At 39.5% G+C, this 27,251-nt stretch overlaps 1 protein-coding gene across 1 annotated transcript; it reads left to right on the top strand.

The window, feature by feature from the left end:
- Positions 1-115: 115 nt before the first annotated feature.
- Positions 116-13,094, top strand: tmem41aa (transmembrane protein 41aa). Its single transcript, XM_061971506.1, has 5 exons — positions 116-341; positions 3,392-3,542; positions 3,690-3,851; positions 3,930-4,068; positions 12,235-13,094. The coding sequence occupies exons 1-5, from the start codon at positions 181-183 to the stop codon at positions 12,444-12,446; spliced, it is 825 nt and encodes a 274-aa protein (XP_061827490.1). The 5' UTR covers positions 116-180; the 3' UTR covers positions 12,447-13,094.
- The last annotated feature ends 14,157 nt before the right edge of the window (positions 13,095-27,251 follow it).

The raw sequence follows: 27,251 nt of genomic DNA, 5'->3' as shown, positions 1-27,251 counted from the left end.
TTGGACTTTGGAGGTCAAACCCTGGCGAAAGGTGACTCTAAAGTCACAGTTTAAACTGTCACACGAATGAAAACACAGCAACCGCCATGACGTCACTTTCGGAAATGACGTCGCTGACACGTTTTCATTCGTTTCCGGTGTTAGCTGTCTTTTAAAAACAAAACAAAAACGAGCGAGAATATGCGCTCACTCGTTGGACTTCTCACTGTGGTTATAAGTGCTACTTTATACCTTTATGTATTGTCTCTGTATTTGCCTCCTGCACCCCCGAGACCTGTTCGGACGCCAACCGAACATGTCGAGTCCAAAGTGGCCGCTGGGAGCACCGAGGAGACCAGCAGGTTGTAGTAGTTCTCTTTGGAAGCCATGCTCTTAAAGTGACGCGATATTGTTTATTGTTTCCAGTTAGCCTCCCCGTAAAAACATACTTGATATAAAAACATGTACGACAAATATATTTGATCTATTGATATGCTTTCGATTTTGATAGACAAACAGTGCAAGGTGACACCAGTAATTGGATCCTCAGCCACATCAAATTAGCTGATTTTACTAAAACAGTGTTTTTCAAGGTAAAAATGTATCTAATGCTTAAACCAAAAATGAACAAATAGTATGTGCCCCCTATGAAAAGGCATTGAAGCTATGCAAAACGAAACTACAACTGAACTGGCGACAAAGTAAACAAAAACAGAATGCTGGACGACAGCAAAGACTTACAGCGTGTGGCGCAGCAGACGGCATCCACAAAGTACATCCGTACACGACATGACAATCGACAATGTCCACACAAAAAAACATAGCAACAACTTAAATGTTCTTGATTGCAAAAACAAAGCAGGTGCGGGGAATAGCGTTGAGGAAGACATTAAACTGCAACAGGAAAAGCCACCAAAATAGGAGTGCAAGACAAGAACTAAAACGCTACACATGGGAAAACACCAAAAAACTCAAAATAAGTCAGGGCGTGATGTGACAGGTCGTGACAGTACACCTACTTTGAGACAAGAGCTATAGTGATGCATGGTTGGCTATGGTTTAAATTCATATCCAACAATTGCGACAACAACTTTTTATTGTCTATTGAGTTTCATTTTTTAATGATTTCTGCTGGTGCTATGCCTCCGGATTTTTTAAAAGAAAAAAATGTGCCTTGGCTCAAAAAAGGTTGAAAAACACTGTACTAGAAGTTACGTGAATAACATGACAAATAACACGTAATATAAGTTTAGTTTAGTCTTTATTTGAAGGGACAATGCACTGAGACATTAAGCTCAAAGACAGATATGTTCTGCACCAGATTATAGCTAAATAGCTCATTTCCATCTGCACTCCCTGGTTACCTAAATTAAAGAGATACAAAAATCATGCAATAAAATTACAACATTAAATTTATACTATAGCATGTAATCAAATTGAGAAAAGTCATAAAATGCCCTTTCAATGACACATACTTATTATACAATACAACCACCTCTCATTTACATCATAACACAGACAATACATGCTCTTGTTCACATCCGTCATCATTTGTAAAAAACAAACAAACATGATTTTAGCACACACACCTCACAGTTTACAACAAAATGTTCTCATGCATAAATATACTACAGATTAAGTTGACGTGTCAAACATAGTGCCCACCTCAGTGACCGTGTGAGCAGCTTTGATTGCTCCAAAGCCAATTTTTTACTTAAATTGTGAATGAAGAGTAATCTGTTAGACTTTTCAAGTTTGTTGTGAGGTCGTTCCATTCCTTTATGGCTTTATAATATGTTTTGCACAATCAGCACACTGCCCCCTGGTGGAGTCTGGTGTGTTTCTAGTTGCCACAGCAGATGTAAACTGGACAAAGTGCTTAAGTGACGCTGGTGCAGTGTTATTTAGGATTCGATGGGCCATTCGTATTGATGCTAATCTTTGAATGTTAGCAAAATTGAACAATCTATATTTTTGGAGAACTAAACCGTGATGGTGGTGTTGTGGTTTTCGGTCAAGGGTTTTTTAACGATTGTTTGTGTGCAAAGTTTCCAATGGCCTCAGTGTCATTTTGCTTGCCTGGGACCAACATGTTATACAATAATAAAAACGAGACATAATCATTGCATTAAAATAAGTAATTTTGAACTGCCTCCAGTGTTAACGAATTCCTGATACATTTTAACATTTTTATGTTGTATTAGTACATTTAAGATATCTTATACATTTACCTTTGCTTTGAGCAACTCAAGCCTAACGTTGGAACCACATGCTTTTTGACGACGTTTAATCAATGTTGGGTTCTGATGTTGATTTGGCCATGGATTTTTGGTCATATCTGAACCAATATTCTACAACACAAATACAACGTTGAAACAACCTGCATGTTTACGACGTGTATAATGTTTTTTGTTTTTTTAGTTGTTGTTTATTTAGTATGTCATACTCAGCTCCACATCATACATGTAGTACATAATATACATACATATCTCCAGTGAACAGCCTTGTGCTCAATGGCAATATTATTATTTCACAAAAAAGAAAAGACAATTAAATTAAGAAAACAAAATACAATTAAATTAAATTAAACATATCTCAAAAGGGTAATTGGAAGAAGTATAAACTTTAATGTCTGGTTCTGACGTTCATTTGACTGTTGAATTTTGGTCATTTCCCAACCAAAAACGACATCAAATTTACAAATGCAACTATTTTGCAACATTGTTTCAAAGTTAGTTTTAAAGGACAAGTATGTATAATCAACGTTGTTTCAATGTCTTAATTGTGCCTGCTGGGTTGGGAAGGTCAATCATCATCCATCCATCCATCCATTCCATTTTCTACCGCTTGTCCCTTTTAATCAGTCAAAATGTATTTATATAGCCCTTAATCACAAGTGCTTCAAAGGGTTTCACAAACCACAACGACATTATCTGATCTGAATCCACATCCGGGCAAGAAAAAACTCAACCCACTGGGACAATGATAAACCTTGGGAGGGACTGCAAACATGCTCTTTTAAACCAATATTTCAATCCAGAGAATAAATACATTTGTAACCTAACGACAAAAAGTCCACTTTTACGAATAATACATTTTCTTAACGGTGCCTTTAACTTCCTGTGGGAATTTTGATATTCACTAGTTAAAAGTTGTTTTGACTTTTTTGCATGCCACTTTACGACATTTTAATACTCTTTTCCTCTCTTAAGGGATAACTACGTCAAATTATTAGGGATTATGTTAAAGTATATATTTGTTTTCACGTTGGCCCGTTAAAAAACACTGAGGTCCTTTGAAGGCATCATCTTGTTAGAAGGCAATTGGATTAACCAGATTTGCTTTGAATTCTTCTTGCACAGAAAGTAGTTGACCAAAATGACTGTTAATTTGTGCTTTTATGTTTCGGTAGGCTGAAATTCCCATCTGACTTGGAGGAGCTACGAGAGCTGGCTGAGCTTCTTCAGTTTTACAAAACGGAACACACGGGATACGTGCTCCTACTTTTCTGCAGCGCTTACCTTTACAAGCAGTCCTTCGCTATCCCTGGATCCACTTGCCTGGTAATGGGAAGCACGCTGTACTTTGGTCTGATGCTGGTGGACAAGTTGAAAAAAGGGATTTATGGCTCAACAACGTCATTTTCCCCACATAGATGATTATGATTGATTATTAAGCACAATACTAATTCAGACCTTTTCTCTGTGTAGAACATCTTAGCAGGGGCCATATTTGGCCTGCACGAGGGTCTGCTGCTGGCCTGTGTGCTCACCACTGTGGGCTCCACCACATGCTATCTTCTATCTCAGGCCTTTGGGAAACACTACATTGTGAACATCTTCCCTGATAAAGTCTCCATGCTCCAGAGGAAGGTCAGTCGACACATATTTTGCAGTGTTTTCCTACCAGGCTGTCATGTTACCAGGGTCATGTTGCTCTTTCCCTGCCAGGTGGAGGACAACAAGGACTGTTTGTTCTTCTTCTTGCTCTTCTTGAGGTTCTTTCCCATGACCCCCAACTGGTTCCTGAATATGTCGGCTCCCATTGTCAACATCCCAGTGACCTTCTTCTTCGGCTCCGTATTCATCGGTAAGCACAACAGTACGATTAATGACGATGACATCATCGTAAAGGAACTCACTACTCGGGGTGTCCCGATCCAATATTCACATCGAATATCGGCCCATACCAGCAAAAAAAAAAAGAGTATCGGATGATATCGGCTTGCATCTAAACTCTCCGATATAAGCACTTCGAGCAGTGCAAAACCAACCCGACAGCCAGTTAACATCTACAGTCGTGGTCAAAAGTTTACATACACTTGTAAAGACCATAATGTCATGGCTGTCTTGAGTTTCCAATACTTTCTACAACTCTTATTTTTTTGTGATAGAGTGATTGGAGCACATACTTGTTAAAAAACATTCATGAAGTTTGGTTCTTTTATGAATTTATTATGGGTCTACTGAAAATGTGACCAAATCTGCTGGGTCAAACCCGCATTTTTCGGAGTATAAGTCGCTCCGGAGTATAAGTCGCACCGGCCGAAAATGCATAATAAAGAAGGGAAAAAACATAAGTCGCACTGGCATTTTTTGGGGGAAATTTATTTGATAAAAGCCAACACCAAGAATAGACATTTGAAAGGCAATTTAAAATAAATAAAGAATAGTGAACAACAGCTGAATAAGTGTACGTTATATGAGGCATAAATAACCAACTGAGAACGTGCCTGGTATGTTAACGTAACATATTATGGTAAGAGTCATTCAAATAACTATAACATATAGAACATGCTTACGTTTACCAAACAATCTGTCACTCCTAATCGCTAAATCCCATGAAATCTTATACGTCTAGTCTCTTACGTGAATGAGCTAAATAATATTATTTGATATTTTACGGCATACTTGCCAACCTTGAGACCTCCGATTTCGGGAGGTGGGGGGTGGGGAGGGTGTGTGTGGTTGGGGGTGGGGGGCGGGGGCGTGGCTAAGAGGGGAGGAGTATATTTACAGGCTCTGTACCGAGGATGTCGTTGTGGCTTGTGCAGCCCTTTGAGACACTTGTGATTTAGGGCTATATAAATAAACATTGATTGATATATATATATATATATATATATATATCAATATCCATCCATCCATTTTCTACCGCTTATTCCCTTTGGGGTCGCGGGGGGCGCTGGAGCCTATCTCAGCTACAATCGGGCGGAAGGCGGGGTACACCCTGGACAAGTCGCCACCTCATCGCAGGGCCAACACAGATAGACAGACAACATTCACACTCACATTCACACACTAGGGCCAATTTAGTGTTGCCAATCAACTTATCCCCAGGTGCATGTCTTTGGAGGTGGGAGGAAGCCGGAGTACCCGGAGGGAACCCACGCAGTCACGGGGAGGACATGCAAACTCCACACAGAAAGATCCCGAACCCGGGATTGAACCCAAGACTACTCAGGACCTTCGTATTGTGAGGAAGATGCACTAACCCCTCTGCCACCGTGAAGCCCTCAATATATATATATATATATATATATATATATATATATATATATATATATATATATATATATATAGTATAGCAGTTGTGCATTGCACTCTCTAAAAGCCGTAGATGTTATTGTCACATATGCATGTACAGTAGATGGCAGTATTGTCCTGTTTAAGAGTGTCACAACATTGCTGTTTACGTTACGGTAGACGAAAACGTGACTGCTGTTGTTGTGTGTTGTTACGGCGCTGGGAGGACATTAATGAAACTGCCTAACAATAAACCCACATAAGAAACCAAGAACTCGCCCTCGATCATTCTACAGTTATAACGTGATTGGGCAGGCTCGCTGTTTATATTGTGGGAAAGCGGACGTGAAAACAGGCTGTCGACACGTCACTCAGGTCCGCATGAATTTCGGGAGATTTTCGGGAGAAAATTTGTCCCGGGAGGTTTTCGGGAGAGGCGCTGAATTTCGGGAGTCTCCCGGAAAATCCGGGAGGGTTGGCAAGTATGTTTTACGGTAATGTGTTAATAATTTCACACATAAGTCGCTCCTGAGTATAAGTCGCACCCCCGCCGTCGCCAAACTATGAAAAAAAACTTATAGTCCGAATACGGTATACATTCAGCAATGTTAATATTTGGTTACATGTCCCTTGGCAAGTTTCACTGCAATAAGGCGCTTTTGGTAGCCATCCACAAGCTTCTGGTTGAATTTTTGACCACTCCTCTTGACAAAATTGGTGCAGTTCAGCTAAATTTGTAGGTTTTCTGACATGGACTTGTTTCTTCAGCATTGTCCACATGTTTAAGTCAGGACTCTGGGTAGGCCATTCTAAAACCTTAATTGTAGCCTGATTTAGCCATTCCTTTACCACTTTTGACGTGTGTTTGGGGTCATTGTCCTGTTGGAACACCCAACTGCGCCCAAACAGCTACATTTTTGTTTCATCTGACCACAGAACTTTCCTCCAGAAGGTCTTATCTTTGTCCATGTGATGTCAGATGAAACAAAATTTGAGCTGTTTGGCCACAATACCCAGCCACGTGTTTGGAGGAGAAAAGGTGAGGCCTTTAATCCCAGGAACACCATTCCCACCGTCAAGCATGGTGGTGGTAGTATTATGCTCTGGGCCTGTTTTGCTGCCAATGGAACTGGTGCTTTAAATGGAACAATGAAACAAGAGTTGTAGAAATTATTGGAAACTCAAGACAGCCATGACATTATGTTCTTTACAAGTGTATGTAAACGTTTGATCGCGACTGTAAACGTTTTCCAATAAGCCCACAAGTTTGATCTTTCCTTGTAAAAGGTAAACATGGTAGGCAACAGGCTACATAGCACACAAGCTAGACATACATAATAAATGTCCTTCGTTGAACAATATTGCACTCTAAAAGACAATAAATTGAGTTGCATATCACTTGAATATACATTTCCAAGGCGGAAGCATTTTAGTATCCAGTAACAAACGTATCCGCAACATTCAACTTCCTGCATTTCCAGCAGGCACAAGACATTAAAACAATGTTGAGAACTTGTTGCATTAGGTCCTGGTGTTGAGCAACTCAAACATAACGTTGAAACGACGACGTTTATTCAATGGCAGGTTGTGACGTTGATTTGACCTTTGAGATTTGGTCATTTCCCAACCAACAACATGGATCCAACATTAGACATCAACGCTGTCTCAATTTAAAAAGGCAGTTATTTTGCAACGTAGTTTTAAAGGACATGTACGTGTAATCAATATTGTATCAACGTCTTGTGCCTCCTGGGTCATGCCTTTCATTTATTGAATTATTGTGACCACTAAGTGGCGTAAGACATAAAGTCACTCCACTTTTAAAGCATAAGATTAGTGTTATCATACCTACCATTGTTCTCGGACCAATTTAACTTGCTCAAACCTTTTCTAACATTCCACACTACAAAATAATAAAAGGATGTACTAATTCAGCGGTTCTCAAACTTTTTTTTTTTTTTTACTAAGTACCACCTCAGAAAAAACTTGGCTCTCCAAATATCACCATAGCGACATAACATTAAAATACAGTAGCATAGTAGGGCTAAGTATTCATTATAAACAAGGCAGATGTTTTATTTATCAAATATATTTTATATTTTTGACCACTGCACCATTACACACCGTTTGAATATAGGAAAATAAAACACTGTACTTTCTTCCACCAGATGGAGTCTGCGTACCACTTGTGGTACATGTACCATAGTTTGAGAGCACTGTACTAATTGATATCAGTATCGGCCAACACCCTCGGCTCCAATATCCGCATCGCATCGGCACTGAAAATGTATCGGCACCCCTCACATTCATCAACCTTTCTGTCTTCTCAACTGACCATACTATAGAAATGAAACTTATACTTTAGAGTAGCCTGTGTACAGCTTATATAGCTGAAAAGATTTGACTCTCAGAAGACAAAGGGTGACTTTTTTGTACTTTCAGCACATTTTTAGTGTATTTTTGGCCGTATTTAAAAAAATGTTTGTGTCACTCCATTACACATGATTTTTCCTCAGAGGGGTTTTTCATGTTAATTTTTTAAATTGTAACATTCAATTCTTTCACGTGTTTATGATACACTGGCAGTTATTCGACAGTAGCCCAGAAATGAACAGGACATTTAAGTTTTTCAGTTTTCAAAAAACATTTTGGATTCTTTTTTATTTTTATTTTTTATCGACGTCAGCCCTAAATAAAAATTAAACATGTAAGGTTTTTTTAACCTTTTGAAGGCCTTGTGATCAAATTATGCCACGGTTGTTAGTTGCCGATGAATGGTCTATTTTTGATCGTTTTTCATATGTAAGGAGCATTAAAGGAGTCATATTATTTTTTATTTTTTTTCTAAATGTAAAAGACTTCCTTGTGGTCTACATAACATATAATGGTGGTTCTTTGGTCAAAATGTTGCATAGATGATGTTTTACAGATTATCTTCAAGCCGCTTTCTGACAGTCGCTTCCGGATGCGCCGTTTTGTGGGCGGTCTTATTTACGTGGCTCACCTTCGACAGCGTCTTCTCCCCGTCATCTTTGGTGTAGCGTGCAAGGACGGGGGTGGAAGAAGTGTCAAAAGATGGCGCTAACTGTTTTAATGACATTCAGACTTTACTTCAATCAATAACGGAGCAGCATCTCCTCATCCGGAAACAACAACACAGAAAATGTGTCCCGTGAAAACCCGTCTGACCGGAACTCTCTAATAACTAAAGTTCCTTGGGTGAATAATGTAAACTCACTACACCGGTATGTTTTAGCGCTTTCATGGCGAGTTTACTGACAGATATAAGCAAGAACTTTACACTACTTTATATTAGAAATGGCAACAGCGGAGGATGAATGTCCCATAACAAGAAGATAGAGAACAAGAAGAAGTTTATCGACTTCGGGGCCGGCACGTACTACAAAGGCGGACGCGTGCATTTTTTCAGGATTAATGCAGATCCCAAATACAAATCAGCAGGTACCAGAAGTTAAGAAAAGTTGCTTTTGCATAATATTGCGCAAAAAAACGCCAGACAATATGCCTTACCTTATACACACACCATAACAATACTCCTATGTTGAAGCACATCAAGCGGTGCGGCTTCATAGCTTACCAAAGTCGTACTAAAACATTTAGATACATTTTTGAGCGCCGTGTGTAATGTTCTATATGTTCAATGGAACATATAAAATGTTGGTGTTGATTACTTGAGTCATATTGCCATCATAGTGCTTCCTACACTTATCTCTTATGTTTGACTGCCATCTACTAGTCACGCTTATCATTACACCATGTACCAAATGAAAGAGCTTCGAGGTCGGTAAGCACAACCAAACTTATTCCTTACATTAGGCCAGGGGTGCACACACTTTCTGCAGGCGAACTACTTTTCAATTGATCAAGTTGAAGGGATCTACCTCATTCATATATATAGTTTATATTGTAATATTCCAGGAATGGACTCATACATTATTTATGAAAGAGACACTTTTGTTAACAAGTTAAAGGTGTTTAACGATAATACAAGCACATTCCTTTCTTTCATGAAGACAAGAATATAAGTTGGTGTATTACCTGATTCTGATGACTTGCATTGATTGGAATCAGACAGTAGTGATGATAACGTCCATGTTTTCAAATGGAGGAGGAAAAAAATTGTCCTTTCTGTCTAATACCACATGAAAGTGGTTGGTTTTTGGCATCTTATTTGTCCAACTCCTTTTTATACACTTTACAAGAAATACATTGGCTTCAAACTCCGTAGCTTGCTAGCTTTCTGAGGCTTTTATTTTGTTAGCGCAGGCAGGATGAAGCAGCGCTTTTATTGTGAAGACAGGAACTGCGCAGTCGGTCTTTAGAGTTTTGACGGCATGTACGGCGCGAGAGTCTGTTGAAATAAAAAAGTGTTTCTCGCCTTCCTGTCGGTCATTTTTTCTTAATAATGATCTGGCAGCAGCCAGCGTCGTCTCACAAGACCCTCGGGTGCCATGAATGTCAATCAAGTGACGAAAGTGACGTCATAGTTATAATCCTTGAACAAAGTAAGGGTGAAACTCATGTGAATAATCACTGAATGGAAAACTGGGGGTGGGATTAAATAAGTTATCTTCTTCCCACTCCCTTTCAGGCAAAACTGGACAATCATGCACTATATTAATTTATATTATTATGTGTTGTCAACTTGTACTTCTTTATGTCATTGCCTGAAATAAATAAATAAATGAAAAAAATTAAATTAATAGTGAAGATTGATGATCGCTAATTTTTAGGTCTATTTTTTGGAATGCCTGGCTGGCTATTGACTGACATACCCTCCACCATCGACCGGTAGCTCGCGATCGATGTAATGGGCACCCCTGCATTAGGCGCACCGGGCTATAAGGCGCACTGTCGAGTTTTGAGGGGATAAAAGGACTTTAAAGGGGAACATTATCACAATTTTAGAAGGGTTAAAACCATTAAAAATCAGTTCCCAGTGGCTTATTTTATTTTTCAAAGTTTTTTTCAAAATTTTACCCATCACACAATATCCCTAAAAAAAGCTTCAAAGTGCCTGATTTTAACCATCGTTATAAACACCCGTCCATTTTCCTGTGACGTCACACAGTGATGCCAACACAAACAAACATGGCGCATAGAACAGCAAGCTATAGCGACATTAGCTCGGATTCAGACTCGGATTTCAGCGGTTTAAGCGATTCAACAGATTACGCATGTATTGAAACGGATGGTTGTAGTGTGGAGGCAGGTAGCGAAAACGAAATTGAAGAAGAAACTGAAGCTATTGAGCCATATCGGTTTGAACCGTATGCAAGCGAAACCGACAAAAACGACATGACAGCCAGCGACACGGGAGGAAGCGAGGACGAATTCGGCGATCGCCTTCTAACCAACGATTGGTATGTGTTTGTTTGGCATTAAAGGAAACTAACAACTATGAACTAGGTTTACAGCATATGAAATACATTTGGCAACAACATGCACTTTAAGAGTGCAGACAGCCCAATTTTCATCAATTAATATATTCTGTAGACATACCCTCATCCGCTCTCTTTTCCTGAAAGCTGATCTGTCCAGTTTTGGAGTTGATGTCAGCAGGCCAGGGAAGCTAGGGTCGATATTCTTCTCTTGATCATCTTCGGTGGCATAAGGGACGGTGTGAGCCAAGACATCCAGGGGGTTTAGCTCGCTCGTCTGCGGGAACAAACTGCCGCCATTGCTTGCCGTGCTTCCGAGGTCCTTTGTCCCTGAATTGCTCACACACTCCGGCAGATTCAATGGGGGGTCTGGCGGCAGATTTCTTTGAATCTGCTTTGAGTGTCGCAGGATATCCACACATTCTTGCCATCTCTGTCGTAGCATAGCTTTCGTCGGTAAAGTGTGCGGAACAAACGTCCAATTTCGCATCTTTGGGCCACTGGTGCAACTTGATTCCGTCCCTGTTCGTGTTGTTACACCCTCCGACAACACACCGACGAGGCATGATGTCTCCAAGGTACGGAAAACAGTCAAAAAAACGGAAAATAACAGAGCTGATTTGACTAGGTGTTTGAGAAAATGGCGGATTGCTTCTTGATGTGACGCCACGTTGTGACGTCATCACTCGGAGAGAGCAAATACTAGAAAGGCGTTTAATTCGCCAAAATTCACCCATTTAGAGTTCGGAAATCGGTTAAAAAAATATATGGTCTTTTTCTGCAACATCAAGGTATATATTGACGCTTACATAGGTCTGGTGATAATATTCCCCTTTAAGTGCGCTTTATAGTCCGAAAAATACGGTAATTTAAACCTATGTGATATTATCAAATCAAAAGGCTTTTAAAAGGGTCCAAAATTAATTTGATATTTTTGTTGGGACTGAAGTTGACAAATATGAATAAATCCAAAATGTTTTACGCCCTTCAAAAACTTTAAACCTTTTATGTCCTCTTTGGCTTTCAAGAGAATTAAAATCCACTGTCCTAGGAATGAAAATGAGTCAGCACACAGCCAGGGAGCAATATAATTGTGTCTTGCCTACTGTCAAACGCGTTGGTGGTAGCACGAGTGCTGCCGGCACAGGCGAGCTGCGGTTCATCGAGGGGAAACATCAATTCCAGCATGTATTGTGACATCGTGGAGCAAAGCATGAGTCCCGATCTGAGGAAACTGGGCCACCTGGCACTTTTCCAACATAATAAGAAACGAAAAAGCCTCGCTGATATGAGTGGTGTACTCACTTTTGTCTCCTTTCTCTTTCCAGGCCTGCTTCCCTACAACTTCATCTGCGTCCAGACGGGAGTCGTGCTGTCGGAGGTGTCGTCACTGGACGACTTGTTCTCCTGGGAACGCCTCATCCAGCTGCTGGCCATTGCCTGCATGGCCCTGCTGCCGAGCGCCCTCATCCGCCGCTACAGCCAGCGGCTCCTCAAGGCGGAGGAGACGCAGGAACACAACGGAAAGAAGGTGCACTGATTAGCTCCTCTAAACGCCAGACCGACTTGGTGGATTGTTTGGATTCGGACTGCCGCAGCCACCCGATCTTAGAGGGACGGTGACGTACGGTGGGTGTGTGGACGAGCCATTTTAGACTTCTACGTCATGTGAGTCGACCACCATTTGAGGCAAAAAAATAGAATTAAATATTTGTAACCAAAAGCATTTTATACATGATTTGAAAGTGACATCCTTATTAAAGTTATGATACAGGCGATCACAATCAAAAATATCTGCATTTAATAAGAACGTGAAAGCCAACCTGCTGTAGTTGTGATGCATCTGGGAATTATTACACAAGCACTTGGTTTGCACTTATTTTTTTACTGTCATATTATTTTTAATCCAATTATTCCTAATATATGTAAGAGAATGTAACAACGCGGACTGTGCTGAGGAATAGATGAGTAGGTGTTTCGTATAGTCGCTCACCGGCCACAACATTAGGTACAAGGACTGTGTTCTAACTGTATCAAAACACCTTAAGGTCACGTGTGAGTGTTGTCTGGTTTTCTTTAAAAAAGGCACCAAAATATTAGAAATGACCTCACTGTAAAATTAAGAATTGTATTTGAAATATTTATTTTTGGACTGTAGAAAAATACATTAAATGTTTTTTCATAAGTACTCTACAATGTATTATTGATGTTATAGACTTAGACTTCCTTTTATTGTCATTCAAATTTGAACTTTACAGCACAGATAAGAACGAAATTTCGTTGCATTAGCTCGTTGTAGTGCAGGATAAAAGAGCAATAAGGTGCAGATGTAAATAAATAGATTACTGTACAGATAAGTATATTGCACTTTTGCATATGCATCCACGTTTATGGATGTATGTTATATTGTCTTTATATTCCAGCGAGTTAATCCGTTTTTGGGGGGGGATTGACGGAATTATTATGATGCATTCAAGAGTCTTATGACCTAAGGGAAGAAACTGTTACAGAACCTGGAGATTCTGTTACAGAGGCTGCGGAACCTCTTTCTAGAGTCCAGCAGTATAAACAGTCCTTGGTGGGGGTGGTTAGGAGTCTCTACAGATTTTCTGAGCCCTGGTCAGGCAGCGGCTTTTTGCGATTTCCCGGATAGGAGGAAGAGGAGTCCTGATGATCTTTTCCGCCGTCCTCACCACTCTCTGCAGAGACTTCCAGTCTGAGGCATTGCAGGCTCCAGTCCAGACAGAGATGCAGTTGGTCAGTAGGCTCTCTATAGTGCCTCTGTAGAATGTATATGTATATGTAGAATATACACATAGATAATGAAGTAAAAAATTTAATGTGAGCCAATAATCAAAGATCATCTATGACAGAAGTGCTCCTTACTAGTAAGCAGTAGAGGTGGGAATCGTTGGCCCCCTCACGATTCGATTAAAAATAGATTATTAATGCATCTTTAATTTATGTACATTGATGCAGTTTTATATATTTTTTTGTTTCACTAAATAAGTGTTTATCACTTGCAACTTTTAAAAAACAGTGCATTTGTAATAAGAAAATCCCATCACATTTATTCCAAATTCATGGAAAATGTGTGCAAAACTGGAACATAAGTGCCCGATAATAAAGGAGCTGGTCGGTTCTCTTGGTGAGAACTGTCTGCATTACTTTATTTACACTGAATAAATCGATTATTGACTGTGGAGGGGGGCGTGGTCTGCGGGCCTGCCGCGGAGCGGGGTGTGTAAGGACCGGCCTCTAAGCCAGCGGCAGGTGAGTAGATTGCCCAGCTGGGGCTAGTTATCTAATCACCTGTCGCCCTTATTAGCAGCAGCCGGTCCGAGACACGTTGGAGTTGGAGTTGCTGGTGAGCGGACACAGTTGATGGACATTGCCGGAAAGAAAAAGCCACAAAGACTGAAAAGTTGTAGCGTGGAGTGCGGTCCTAGCGTGTGTGCGCTCACAAATAAAGACATTGTTACACCAGATTACCGGGCTCACGAGGGGGTCTGTTACGATCAGGAGGACCCACGAGAGAGAAACGTCACATTGACGTTTACTAATCAATTTTTTAATTGTCCCATGTCCGAATTGCGAGGTATCTAAAAATCGATTATTTCCCCCACATCTAGTAAGCAGCCATCAATGTGCAAAGGTAAGACATATTTTGGTAACACTTTAAGTACACACTATTGAGCATGAATATAATATATCAGTATATATCATATACTGTACATATATTATGTAAATATTACATATATATGTTATATTTTATATTGCTTTTAGTCTATTTTATACCTGCATTGTCCTTTCCATCTTTTGCATTTGTAACTGAGCTACTGTGTGGAACAATTTCTCTTGTGGATCATTTAAAGTTTGTCTAAGTCTGAATTCATAATTAATTCATTTCCAGCATTATTACGCAATAGTATGCAGTTTATAAATGTTTTACTTATTGCTGTATTAATAGGCTAATCTATAAAAAGCTCAAGGGTTGCATTTTTATACTTTTATAAATTATTAATTCAGCATTTCTACTTTATATTTGGGATTTATTTTGGGATTTGTTAAATAATTCAAACATATATAAATACATGCACTTGCACATTCAGACAAGTTTCTATTTATAATTCTGTTCACAAACTGCATACTAATGAATATCCTTTATAAATTCAGTATTTACTAATGCATAATACTGTGTACTTATAAAAGTGTTACCCATATTTTTTCACCTAAAAATGCAAGAGGAATGTTTGTCCTGCCCAGGAACATTTGACAAAGATTGTCTATATATGAAAGGAGCACTGCCTCTGCTGCTGTATTAAGGACTGCTGCAAAAACACTGTAGTTTGTATTGTTTTTGTTAAGTGAATTATATTTATATAGCGCTTTTCTCTCGCGACTTACATAGTGAAAGCCATTATCTAAGTTATGTAATTGTCAACGATAAAATTGCGGTCCGGTCTGATATAATTTGTAGTTGCTTGATGGGCCGACAGTTGAATAGGCTGGTACATAATTCTATGTAATTAGATTTTTTTATTAAATATCACATCTTACATTTGGTAATTGTTTCATAATTGATGGTGGACAAAAAAATAATTGTGTGGAATTAATAGTCAAAACTATGCACTAATTCAGGGGTCGGCAACCCAAAATGTTAAAAGAGCCATATTGGACCAAAAAAACTAATCTGTCTGCAAAATAATTAAAAGCCTTCTATAAGTGTTATAATGAAGGCAACACATGATGTAAGTGTCTATAATAGCCTACTATCAAAATGACTGTCGCAGGCAGACACAAATTTTCGTTGACAGAAATGTTGAAATTGAATATTTATTCTACCCATTTTTACAACATTGGAAAACATTAGTAAAACTTCTCAGAGGGTGAGATAACTCCTCTAAATTACTGGCTTAGAATGGCCAAAGGTATAGATGTGTGTGTCCAAGTTAAAGGAAATAGCAGGCCTTCTTCTTCGAATAGATTTATAACAATCTTTGCGAACTGGGTAACGTTTGCTGTGGTCTGGAACAACATGGCACACAAACAACTATCAGAAATGCAGCCAATATTACATACAGATAATGTCATGAGACATGCAAATATAAATTAAATGTACAGAGGACATAAAAAATTAAATGAGCTCAAATATACCTACAAATGAGGCATAATGATGCAATATGTACATACAGCTAGCCTAAATAGCATGTTAGCTTGGATTAGCTTGCAGTCATGCACTCACCAAATATGCCTGATTAGCACTCCAACAAGTCAATAACATCAACAAAGCTCACCTTTGTGCATTCACGCACAGCATAAAAAGTTTGGTGGACAAAATGAGACAAAGAAGGAGTGGCATAAAACACATCTTTCGTTGAAGAAAGTTAAACATGTAAACAAACTACGGTGAGTTCAAGGACCGCCAAAATGAGTAGGACAAAACGGTGTTTGCCAAATACTCTCGTCAGTGAAGCATGTTTAATATATACAGTGGGATTTCTAACAATTAGGGAGGTTTGGGTAATTTTTTTCCTCCTAAAGAAACCCTATTAAAACAAAAATATATTTCCCTCCCCCATCTTTTTCTATTTTCATACATTTTTGAAAAAGCTCCAGGGAGCCACTAGGGCGGCGCTAAAAAGCCCTGCACTAATTAGTTGCAACCAGCCGAAGCATCGTTGAGTCAGTCTCACCGAGTTTGCTGTGCACGGAAAAAGATGACGTCATCTATATCTACAGTGTTGAAAAATGAGTTAGAAAAATTCAAAGAGAATTAAAATAAATATTGGCTTAGGTCGGGGGTCAGCAACCCGCGGGTGCCTAGTGGCTCCGTGGATAATTTTTTTAAAAGGATTGAAAATGGAAAAAGATGAGTGAAAATTTTTTTTGTTTTGTTTGAGGACAAACATGACACAAACCTTCCCAATTGTTAGAAAGCCCACTGTTTAATATGTTTGTGTGTATGCTTCACTTATGAGAGTATTTGGTGAACATTGTTTTGTGCTACTAATTTCGGCGGCTCTTGAACTCACCATAGTCTGTACTGTGATGCAACAGTTTGTTTGCATGTAAAATCTTCCACTCCTTCTTTGTCTCATTTTGTCCACCAAACGCTTTATACTGTGCGTGAATGTACAAAGGTGAGCTTTGTTGATGTTATTGACTTATTGGAGTGCTAATCAGGCATATTTGGTCACTGCATGACTGCAAGCTAATCGATGCTAACATGCTATTTAGGCTAGCTGTATGTACATATTGCATCATTATGCCTCATTTGTGGGTATATTTGAGCTCATTAAATATCCTTTACTTGTATATAATTTAGTTGTGCATGTCTCATGACACATTATCTGTATGTAATACTGGCTGCATTTCAGATAGTTGTGTGCCATGTTGTTCCAGACCACAGCAAATATTACCTAGCTTGCCAAAGATTGTAATGAATCCATTAGAAGAAGACAGCCTGCCGTTTCCTTTAACTTGGACACACACATCTATACCATCCATCCATCCATTTTCTACCGCTTATTCCCTTTGGGGTCGCGGGGGGCGCTGGAGCCTATCTCAGCTACAATCATACCTTTGGCCTTTAATTTCCAGGAGTTATCTCACCTTTTGAGTACCCTCTGATTTACTAATGGTTTCTATTGTAAAAATGTGTAAAATAAATATTACATTTCAACATTTCTGTCAATGAAAATTTGCTTCAGCCTGCGACACACACAGTCGCGATCAAAAGTTTACATACACTTGTAAAGAACATAATGTCATGGCTGTCTGAAGTTCCCAATAATTTCTACAACGCTTATTTTTTTGTGATAGAGTGATTGGCATTGTGGCCAAACAGCTCCATTTTTGTTTCATCTGACATCACATGGACAAAAGATAAAACCTTCTGGAGGAAAGTTCTGTGATCAGATGAAACAAAAATGGAGCTGTTTGGCCACAATACCCAGCAATATGTTTGAAGGAGAAAAGTTGAGGCCTTTAATCCCAGGAACACCATTCCTACCGTCAAGCATGGTGGTGGTAGTATTATGCTCTGGGCCTGTTTTGCTGCCAATGGAACTGGTGCTTTACAGAGAGTGAATGGAACAATGAAAAAGGAGGATTACCTCCAAATTCTTCAGGACAACCTAAAATCATCAGCCCGGAGGTTGGGTCTTGGGCGCAGTTGGGTGTTCCAACAGGACAATGACCCCAAACACACGTCAAAAGTAGTAAAGGAATGGCTAAATCAGGTTAGAATGAAGGTTTTAGAATGGCCTTCCCAAAGTCCGGACTTAAACGTGTGGACAATGCTGAAGAAACAAGTCCATGTCAGAAAACCAACACATTTAGCTGAACTGCACCAATTTTGTCAAGAGGAGTGGTCAAAAATTCAACCGGAAGCTTGTGGATGGCTACCAAAAGCGCCTTATTGCAGTGAAACTTGCCAAGGGACATGTAAGCAAATATTAACATTGCTGTATGTATACTTTTGACTCAGCAGATTTGCTCACATTTTCAGTAGACCCATAATAAATTCATAAAAGAACCAAACTTCATGAATGTTTTTTGTGACCAACAAGTATGTGCTTCAATCACTCTATCACAAAAAAATAAGAGTTGTAGAAATTATTGGAAACTCAAGACAGCCATGACATTATGTTCTTTACTTTTGATCGCGACTGTAGTCATTTTGATAGTAGGCTATTATAGCTAATATAGACACATCATGTGTTGCCTTCATTATTAAAGTTAAAGTACCAATGATTGTCACACACACACTAGGTGTGGCGAAATTATTCTCTGCATTTGACCCATCACCCTTGATCACCCCCTGGGAGGTGAGGGGAGCAGTGAGCAGTAGCGGTGGCCGCGCCCGGGAATCATTTTTTGTGATATAACCCCAAATTCCAACCCTTGATACTGAGTGTCAAGCAGGGAGGTAATGGGTCCCGTTTTTTATAGTCTTTGGTATGACTCGGTCAGGGTTTGAACTCACGACCTACCGATTTCAGGGCGGAAACTCTAACCACTAGGCCTCCGAGCCATTATAAGACTTACATGTATTTTTAGTCCGATACGGCTCTTTCAACGTTTTGGGTTGCCGACCCCCTGGCTTAGGTGGTGCAGGTGTTGTGGAGTGTATTTACGCTGATATCTACCACATCTTCAGGGATGACTACTATCATAATAAAACGCAGACAAAGAAGGTGACGCAAATTCTTTTTATTGCTCAGATCCAAGTTGCTCAGCAATACAGTTCACACTCACAACTCAAAAATGGAACCAGAAAGGCGTATATGTCCACCACAAGTGTCAAACAATAATCGAATGTCAGTCCAGCGCACAGTCATGGAGGTGTTGGAGACCTTTTGGACTGTGGGACATTGGAGGGGTTTCACCTATTAAACACGCGCACAAACAATAGAAGAATCTCCCAAATGGTGAGACGTGTACGTTTTAGTGCTGAATGAGGTGTCGGACATCCTGGATGGACAAAAACATGCCGTCATTTTCGTCTGATCGGCCAAAATCCACGTTGATCAATATTCTATGTTTCATATTCTATCATTTACTAGCCTTCTTTTATTTGCCTTGATTACCTCCGCCAATCTGTTATTTATTCGTTAACAAGATTCAAACAAAACAAAACAAAAAAGTTACTCCTTGAGTAGTGAAGGTGTACTGTTTTAGGACCTTAATGGAAACAAATATGTATATTAAAAACTAACTGTTACAATATTAAAGTTGCATTTTTGAAAGAAAAAAATCTACTTTTTTTTTTCCATGTTACAACTTTATTTTAATATTATTACAGCTTTTCAAATACTATTGAAATATTTTCCTCAATTAAAATACTCCGAAAATAGAAAAAAAAAATCCCTCATACATATTTTACTTTTGTGTCGAAAATTGGCTCTTGTAAATTGTTTGCTTTGACGTTGTACTAGTAGTACATTTTAATACGTACATATTGTTTCTTGGAATATCAGAGCTTAATTCTTGAGTAATTTTTATTTTTGCTATTTATTTTTTTAAATCACTTTGTTTCTAATAATACAACTGCACTTTATTCTACACTGTAAAAAAAAAATAATCTAGAGATTTTACAGTATAACTTTTTGCTGGATATATTACAACTTTATTATAATAAAAATGACTTATTTTTCTCATAATTATACTTTATTGCACACTGTAAAAAAAAAAGTTAAAAAAAATATTTTAGCATATAATTAAAAAACAAATAGCAGCTCACTCGCCAGAATTTAATCCTAAAATTTACGATGTTTTTTACACCAAATTACAGCAAATTGACAAACAGTGCTACTGTTATTTTTGGGGTAAAATTCTGGCGACAAAGCTGCAAGTTTTTTTTTTACTGTAAAATCTACTGACTTAAAAAAAAAAAAAACTGTTACTGTAAGTTAAAAAAAAAAAACTATTATTTTTACAGAGAATGTCTGGCTACTGAGCTGCAAATTATTTTTATAATAAAATTCTGCGAGTAATTCTATTTACCACAAATCTAAATACTTTTTTGGAGTGCGCAAAAATTACGATTGACTTTACTTTTGTAAAAGTCTATTACATCTTACTATGTATGGTGTTACGGTCTTATTTGTGTACTATTCCTTCAAGGACGTCTTTTACCATTAAATAATTTTGACTGTAATCTAATCATTTCGGATTTAATTCCAGGAAAGAAAACATTATTTTCAGTGCAGTCCTAATGCCTAGTACTCTTTATGCTCGTCAAATGATGTATTCATTCTTGTAATATTTACACTCTGTGAAAGAAAGAATCAATTAAAACCTTTACAGATACAGTATATAATGCATTTAGCAACCTTTCTTTGTAAATAATGAGCGAAAAATAACATCTGGACAAAAACAAAGCTATTCCAAATCGAGGATTATTGTTTTCAGCCTTGGCGGAGGTCTGTACTTCACTAGTCTGCCATTTGGATTGCAAAGTCAACATGTGGTTCAACCCCACATTGGTACCACCGAGTATGGGAATCATCAAAACAGCGTAAGTGACGAGGAAACCGGACAAAAATAAAAACCAAAACTATCCAACCACTTTGTTGTGATACAACTAACATCGCTAAAACATCCTCAGAGATGCGTGTGAGTGTGGTATTTTTTTTTTTTAGATAAGAGTCTAGCAACACCCCAAAAACCTTAGAAAACACCAAAGTGAGCGTGATGCACTTCTGCAGCACCTTAGCGAGAAAACCGGAAAGTATTGACAAGCGCTTCACTTCTTCCACATTGTGTTATGATACAGCCTTAATCCAGAATGGAATAATCAATTTTGGTCCTAAAATTCTACAGATGATATACCCCATAAAAACAGTGGAAAAGTTATTTTAGAAATGTAATAAAACAAAAAAAGCAAGAATTCAGACTCTTTACTCTATACTTTGTTGATGCACCTCTGGCAGGAATTACAGCCTCAAGTATTTTTGAATACAACAATGCCACCATGTGGAATGCGATCAAGAATGTTGATCAGCGCTGAAGACGTTGTAAAAATCATCAATCATCATGCTTTCTTATTACCGCTGTGACTTTGTTGGCATGATGACTGCTGTCAAGTGTCCCGTGTGTCCCAGACCGTCCTCAAAAAATGTGTCTATATATTTGGGAAATTGCATGTGGCTTCAAAAGGCAGCAGCAGCATGGATGACAAAGGTTAAATAAATAGAAATATAGCACAGTGGAACCGGGGTTAGTTCATGTGCCTCACAATACGAAGGTCCTGGGTAGTCCTGAGTTCAATCCCAGGCTCGGGATCTTTCTGTGTGGAGTTTGCATGTTCCCCCCGTGACTGCGTGGGTTCCCTCCGAGGACTTCGGCTTCCTCCCACCTCCAAAGACATGCACCTGGGGATAGGTTGATTGCAACACTAAATGGGCCCTAGTGTGTGAATGTTGTCTGTCTATCTGTGTTGGCCCTGTGATGTGGTGGCGACTTGTCCAGGGTGTACCCCGACTTCTGCCCGAATGCAGCTGAGATAGGCCCCAGCACCCGCCGCGACCCCAAAAGGGACAAGTGGTAGAAAATGGATGGATGGATGGATGGATAAAACTAAAAAAAACACAAGTATTCAGACCCTTTACTTTTAGACCTCCACCCCAGATCACACCTCACTCCTACCCACTTCTCCAAAGTGGGCTGGCTCAGGGTGGAGGACAGAGTAAAACAACTTGCACTGAGCCTAGTCTATAAAATCCACTACACCTCCCTGATACCGAAGTACATGTCAAACTACTTCCTTAACCACCATTTATCCTTTACCACCATTTATTGCTCAATTGTACGGAATATGTACTTCACTGTGCAATCTACTAATAAAAGTTTCAATCAATCAATTTACTCAATACTTTGTTGATGCACTTTTGGCAGAATTACAGCCTCAAGTCATTTTAAGCTTGGCACACCTATCTTTGGGAAGTTTCACCCATTCCTCTTCGCAGCACCTCTCGAGCTCCGTCAGGTTGGCTGAAACGCATTGGGTTTCACCCAGGATGTCTCTGTGCATTTCTGCATTCATATTCCCTCTATCCTCCTGATTAGAGGCTCCCAGTTCCTGCTGCTGAAAAACAACCCCACAGCACGATGCTGCCACCACCACGCTTCACTGTGGGGATGGTTTCCTCCAAACATGACGCCTGGCATTCACGCCAAAGAGTTCAACCTTTGTCTCGTCAGACCAGATCATTTTGTTTCTTATGAGAGTCTTTCAGGTGCATTTTGGCAAACTTTTTACTAAGAAAGAGGAATGGGCGAAACTTCCCGAAGATAGCAGTTCCAAGCTTGTGGCATCGTATTCAAAAAGACTTGAGGCTGTCATTTCTGCCAAAGGTGCATCAACAAAGTATTGAGTAAAGGGTCTGGAAACTTTATTTTTTTTTAGTTTTATTACATTTGCAAAAATTTCAAAAACAACTTTTTCACAGTTTTTATGGGGTATTGTCTGTAGAATTTTAGGACAAAATTGGATTAATTCCATTCTGGAATAAGGCTGTAATGTGGAAGAAGTGAAGCGATACTTCACGATACTTTGGCTAGAGTGGCCAAATGGAAGTTATTTCTTAGTAAAAAGTTTGCCAAAATGCACCTGGAAGACTCAAATAAGAAACAAAACGATCTGGTCTGACCAGACAAAGGTGGCGTCAATGCCAGGCGTCATGTTTGGAGGAAACCATCCCTACAGGGAAGCGTGGTGGTGGCAGCATCGTGCTGCGGGGTTGTTTTTCAGCAGCAGGAACTGGGAGACTAATCAGGAGGATAGAGGGAAATATGAATGCAGCAATGTATGGAGACGGTTTCTACAAACATTTGTAAAAGAATGGGCCGCTCTCAGTGATTTCCAGCGTGGAACTGTCATAGGATGCCACCTGTGCAACAAATCCCGTCGTAAAATTTCTGATGGACGAGTCTGGGTTTGGAGGTTGCCAGGAGAACGCTACATTTCGGACTGTATTGTGCTGAGTGTGAAATTTGGTGGAGGAGGAATTATGGTGTGGGGTTGTTTTTCCAGGAGTTGGGCTTGACCCCCTTAGTTCCAGTTAAAGGAACTTTGAATGATCCAGGATACCAAAAACATTTTGGACAATTCCATGCTCCCAACCTTGTGGGAACAGTTTGGAACGGGCTTTCTCTTCCAACATGACTGTGCACCAGTGCACAAAGCAAGGTCCATAAAGACATGGATGACAGAGTCTGGTGTGGATGAACTTGACTGGCCTGCACAGAGTCCTGACCTGAACCTGATAGAACACTTTTGGGACAAATTAGAACGGAGACTGAGAGCCAACATCAGTGTGTGACCTCACCAATGCGCTTTTGAAAGAATGGTGGAAAAATTCCTATAAACACACTCCACAACCTTGTGGACAGCCTTCCCAGAAGAGTTGAAGCTGTAATAGCTGCAAAAGGTGGACCGACATCATATTGAATCCTATGGGTCAGGAATGGGATGGCACTTCAAGTTCATATGTGAATCAAGGCAGGTGGCCAAATACTTTTGGCAATATAGTGTCGGTGTGCCGAGCTTGTGGCAACGTATTTAAAAAAAACAACTCGAGGCTGTAATTGCTGCCAAAGGATGTGAATACTTATGTACATGTGCTTTTTTTTTTGTTTTAATAAATTTGCAATAAAAAAAAATAAAAATTACATAGTCATGGGGTGTTGTCTGTGGAATTTTGAGGACGCAAATGACTTCATTACATTTTGGAATAAGCCTGTAACATAAAATGTGCAAAAAGTGAAGCACTATAAATACTTTTTGGATGCACTGCATTAGGGAGCCCCGAAAAAGACGGCAGACGGACAGTCCTTTGCAAAAGTGGCAAAAAAAAGAGGCCCACTAGCAGACTAACACACACCTGGTTGTGGGCCGCCTATCACCAGAGGGCAACTGGGATGCTGGCATTGTGTGAGGTTACCTTTTGACCAGGTTAGCACTGCCAGTGTGTGTGTTCACCGGGACCATTTTGAGTCACTAGAAGTCAGCCTTTGATTCAGAGAGGTAATCGTAACATGTACTGTACAGCACAACACACAACAACAGCGGCGACGACAACAACAACAAAAAAGTGTGTGCGTGGTGGTGAGACACTACTTATGACGTTGTCTCACGTCCGCACGTGTCACCAGATAATTCTACATTCTACTTTTTTTTTTTGACACCGTATTCAAGAGTCAGTGTGTTTTTGCAGCTCTGCGTGGGTTTTTCTTGATATTTGAAAAAAAACAAAAAAAAAAAAACTAACAAAACAATCACCAGCAAGGAATTAGAGAGTAAAACTTGCGGTGTGTTATAAAATTCCTTATTCACAGACAAATCTTTTTTTTTAATTTTTTTTTCTCTCTCCGAGAGGTACAGTTTGGAAAAAGTAAACATAACATAAAAAGTTTGGAATTTTGTGTTTGCTAGATATTTGAATCAATGCTTCTTGCTTTGGTTATACAATTGGGGCAGTATTATTCATGGGCCAATTTGTAAGGAACATGCTTTTGTGGGCTATGCAGCACATTTATGCCATGTTTGAAGCCAAACCACTAAATCTGATGTTGCTATGGACTCCTAGTTGACAGCAGTGAGTCTCAACTGGTAGGTCAGGAGCCACAAGTGGGCTGCAAACTCATTCTGGGTGATTTCCCCCCACGCTTTAAACCCTGCGGGTTATAAAGCGGTGCAGCTGATTTATGGGTATTTCTTCGCTCCCGACCGTAATGTTTTGTATTCAACAAATAGTTTTCACAATACCCCGACCAAGACACCGAAAAGGCGTGTTATTGTTTGTGCTATCTTTTGCACGAGTACAGGGGGCTGCAAACTCCTTCTGGGTGATTTGTATGATCACTTTAATGGTTGGAACTTTGAAGAAGGATTTTGGTTGGAGGTTGGATGGATTTTTTTTTTTTTTTTAAAGAATCAAGCCAAACACGATCCTAATCATCTGGATCACCCTCGAGAGTAGAAAGACTGAGTCAGAACCTGCACAAAAACAAAGAAAGAAGAGCGTGCCCGGCGCTCAAAAACAAGAGAATTAAAAAAGTACGCCGCGAGTATAATTTTTTGCGTTCTCTTTTACTGATGTTTTCTTCGATTTATTTTAAGCTCATAATGTTAACTAGGGCTAAAAAAAAACCATGCAATTACCGTATTATTTGTACTACAAGCTGCTAAATTTCTCCCCCACGCTTTAAGCCCTGCGGGTTATAAAACGGTGCGGACAATTTATGGGTATTTCTTCGCTCACGACCGTAATGTTTTGTATTCAACAAATAGTTTCCGCATTACACCGACCCAGACACTGAAAAGGTGTGTTATTGTTTGTGCTATAGCGCCATCTTTTGCACGAGTACAGTCACTGCATTTGCTGCTGGTTGACAATGTACTCCCTGTCTGGTGCCTTGAACCGGAAGTAGAACTGTCTATAGTGTTTCCGTTCGAAATTATTCTTTTAGCATTTGTAAATAAGTTTTACAACACAACTAAAACAATTCATCCTTACTAAACCGTCCCATGTGTGACGTCTTTAGGTGTGTTTTCATGCATATTTGTACGTGCTAACGTAATGTAATCAAGCTAGAGTTGTTAGCATTAGCAAATATATATATATAGTTGACAGCATTGAGTCTCAACTGGTAGGTCGGGGGCCACAAGTAGGCTGGAAACTCCTACTGGGTGTTTTGTCTGATCACTTTAATGGTTTAAGAAGTATTTTGGTTGTAGGTTGGATGGTTGACAATGTACTCCCTGTCTGGTGCCTTGAACCGGAAGTAAAACTGTCTATAGTGTTTCCGTTCGAAATTCTTCTTTTAGCATTTGTAAATAAGTTTTACAACACACCTAAAACAATTCATACTTACTAAACCGCCTCATGTGTGACGTCTGCAGGAGTGTTTACATGCTAGCTAGCATTGTTAGCATTAGCAAATATGCTAACACGTTTACAGTACTTACAATGGCGTTCTTTTTGTATTGTTTCAGTTTCGTAAATTCGCCAAGACGGGTCCGCGACAATGACTTCTGTTTAGTTTGATTAGCCGTTTTTTCCTCTGGTTTAAATTGTAAATAACTGCTATTTGATGGTCACTTCAAAATAAAAGGTGGTTTAACGGCGGTAGTTGCAGGAGAAAGGTTGCTCCTGCAATGAATCCAGCAGAGGGCGCTGTCTCACAAGTCAATTCCCTATGTAATAACTGTAAATATCATTTAACACTTAATAAAACTGGGTAACAACTTGGTGACCAGCATGGGGAAATGCGAGTCCCAGGTTGAGATCAATTGTGAACATATGGTTTGGAGCTTCCATTACACCCAGATATGGGGTGGCAACATCGGAAGTGGAACCTGAATAATAAGTTGGGGGCGTAGGATTAAAGTGTGTAAAACAAGGAGAAGATAGAGTAGCACTTGTTGGTGGAAGCATGCTGCAGGGTGGCATGAGTAGAGGGGTGGCAAGAAGACATTCTGTTTTCACCGTCTGGAAATAAATCCTTTCTCTTAGGTAACAACGTACGCCCCACAGGGTGGTGTGCATTAAAGACCAGCCCCAGTATTTGCGAGTAGAAAGAATGGCGTCCTGACCTCAGAACGCATGCTGTTTGTGCTAACACGACTAATAGTCATTCCGCAGCGGCTCCTGGTTTATGTGTGGGATGCCATCCCACAACAGTGTGTGACTGTGTATGTTTTTTTTTTCCACACAATAAAAATTGTGCGACAAGTTTCTTTCTGGTATTGATAAAACTTTGACCAATGAGTCCTCCAAAGAACACTAAAGAAGCAATAGCAAGATCAGAATAATTTACGTTTTTGCTTATTTCA

Source organism: Nerophis lumbriciformis, linkage group LG13 (assembly GCF_033978685.3).
Source record: "Nerophis lumbriciformis linkage group LG13, RoL_Nlum_v2.1, whole genome shotgun sequence".
NCBI lineage: Eukaryota > Metazoa > Chordata > Actinopteri > Syngnathiformes > Syngnathidae > Nerophis > Nerophis lumbriciformis.
Note: the sequence above shows the minus strand (reverse complement) of the source record. Positions and strands in the feature narration are given on the sequence as shown.

Bases quoted from the DNA above. Each gene is read 5' to 3' on its own strand.
- tmem41aa (XM_061971506.1), top strand. From the start codon at position 181: ATGCGCTCACTCGTTGGACTTCTCACTGTGGTTATAAGTGCTACTTTA. The intron at 3,543-3,689 runs GTAATGGGAAGC...TTCTCTGTGTAG, and splicing joins TCCCTGGATCCACTTGCCTG to AACATCTTAGCAGGGGCCAT. The intron at 4,069-12,234 runs GTAAGCACAACA...TTCTCTTTCCAG, and splicing joins CTTCGGCTCCGTATTCATCG to GCCTGCTTCCCTACAACTTC.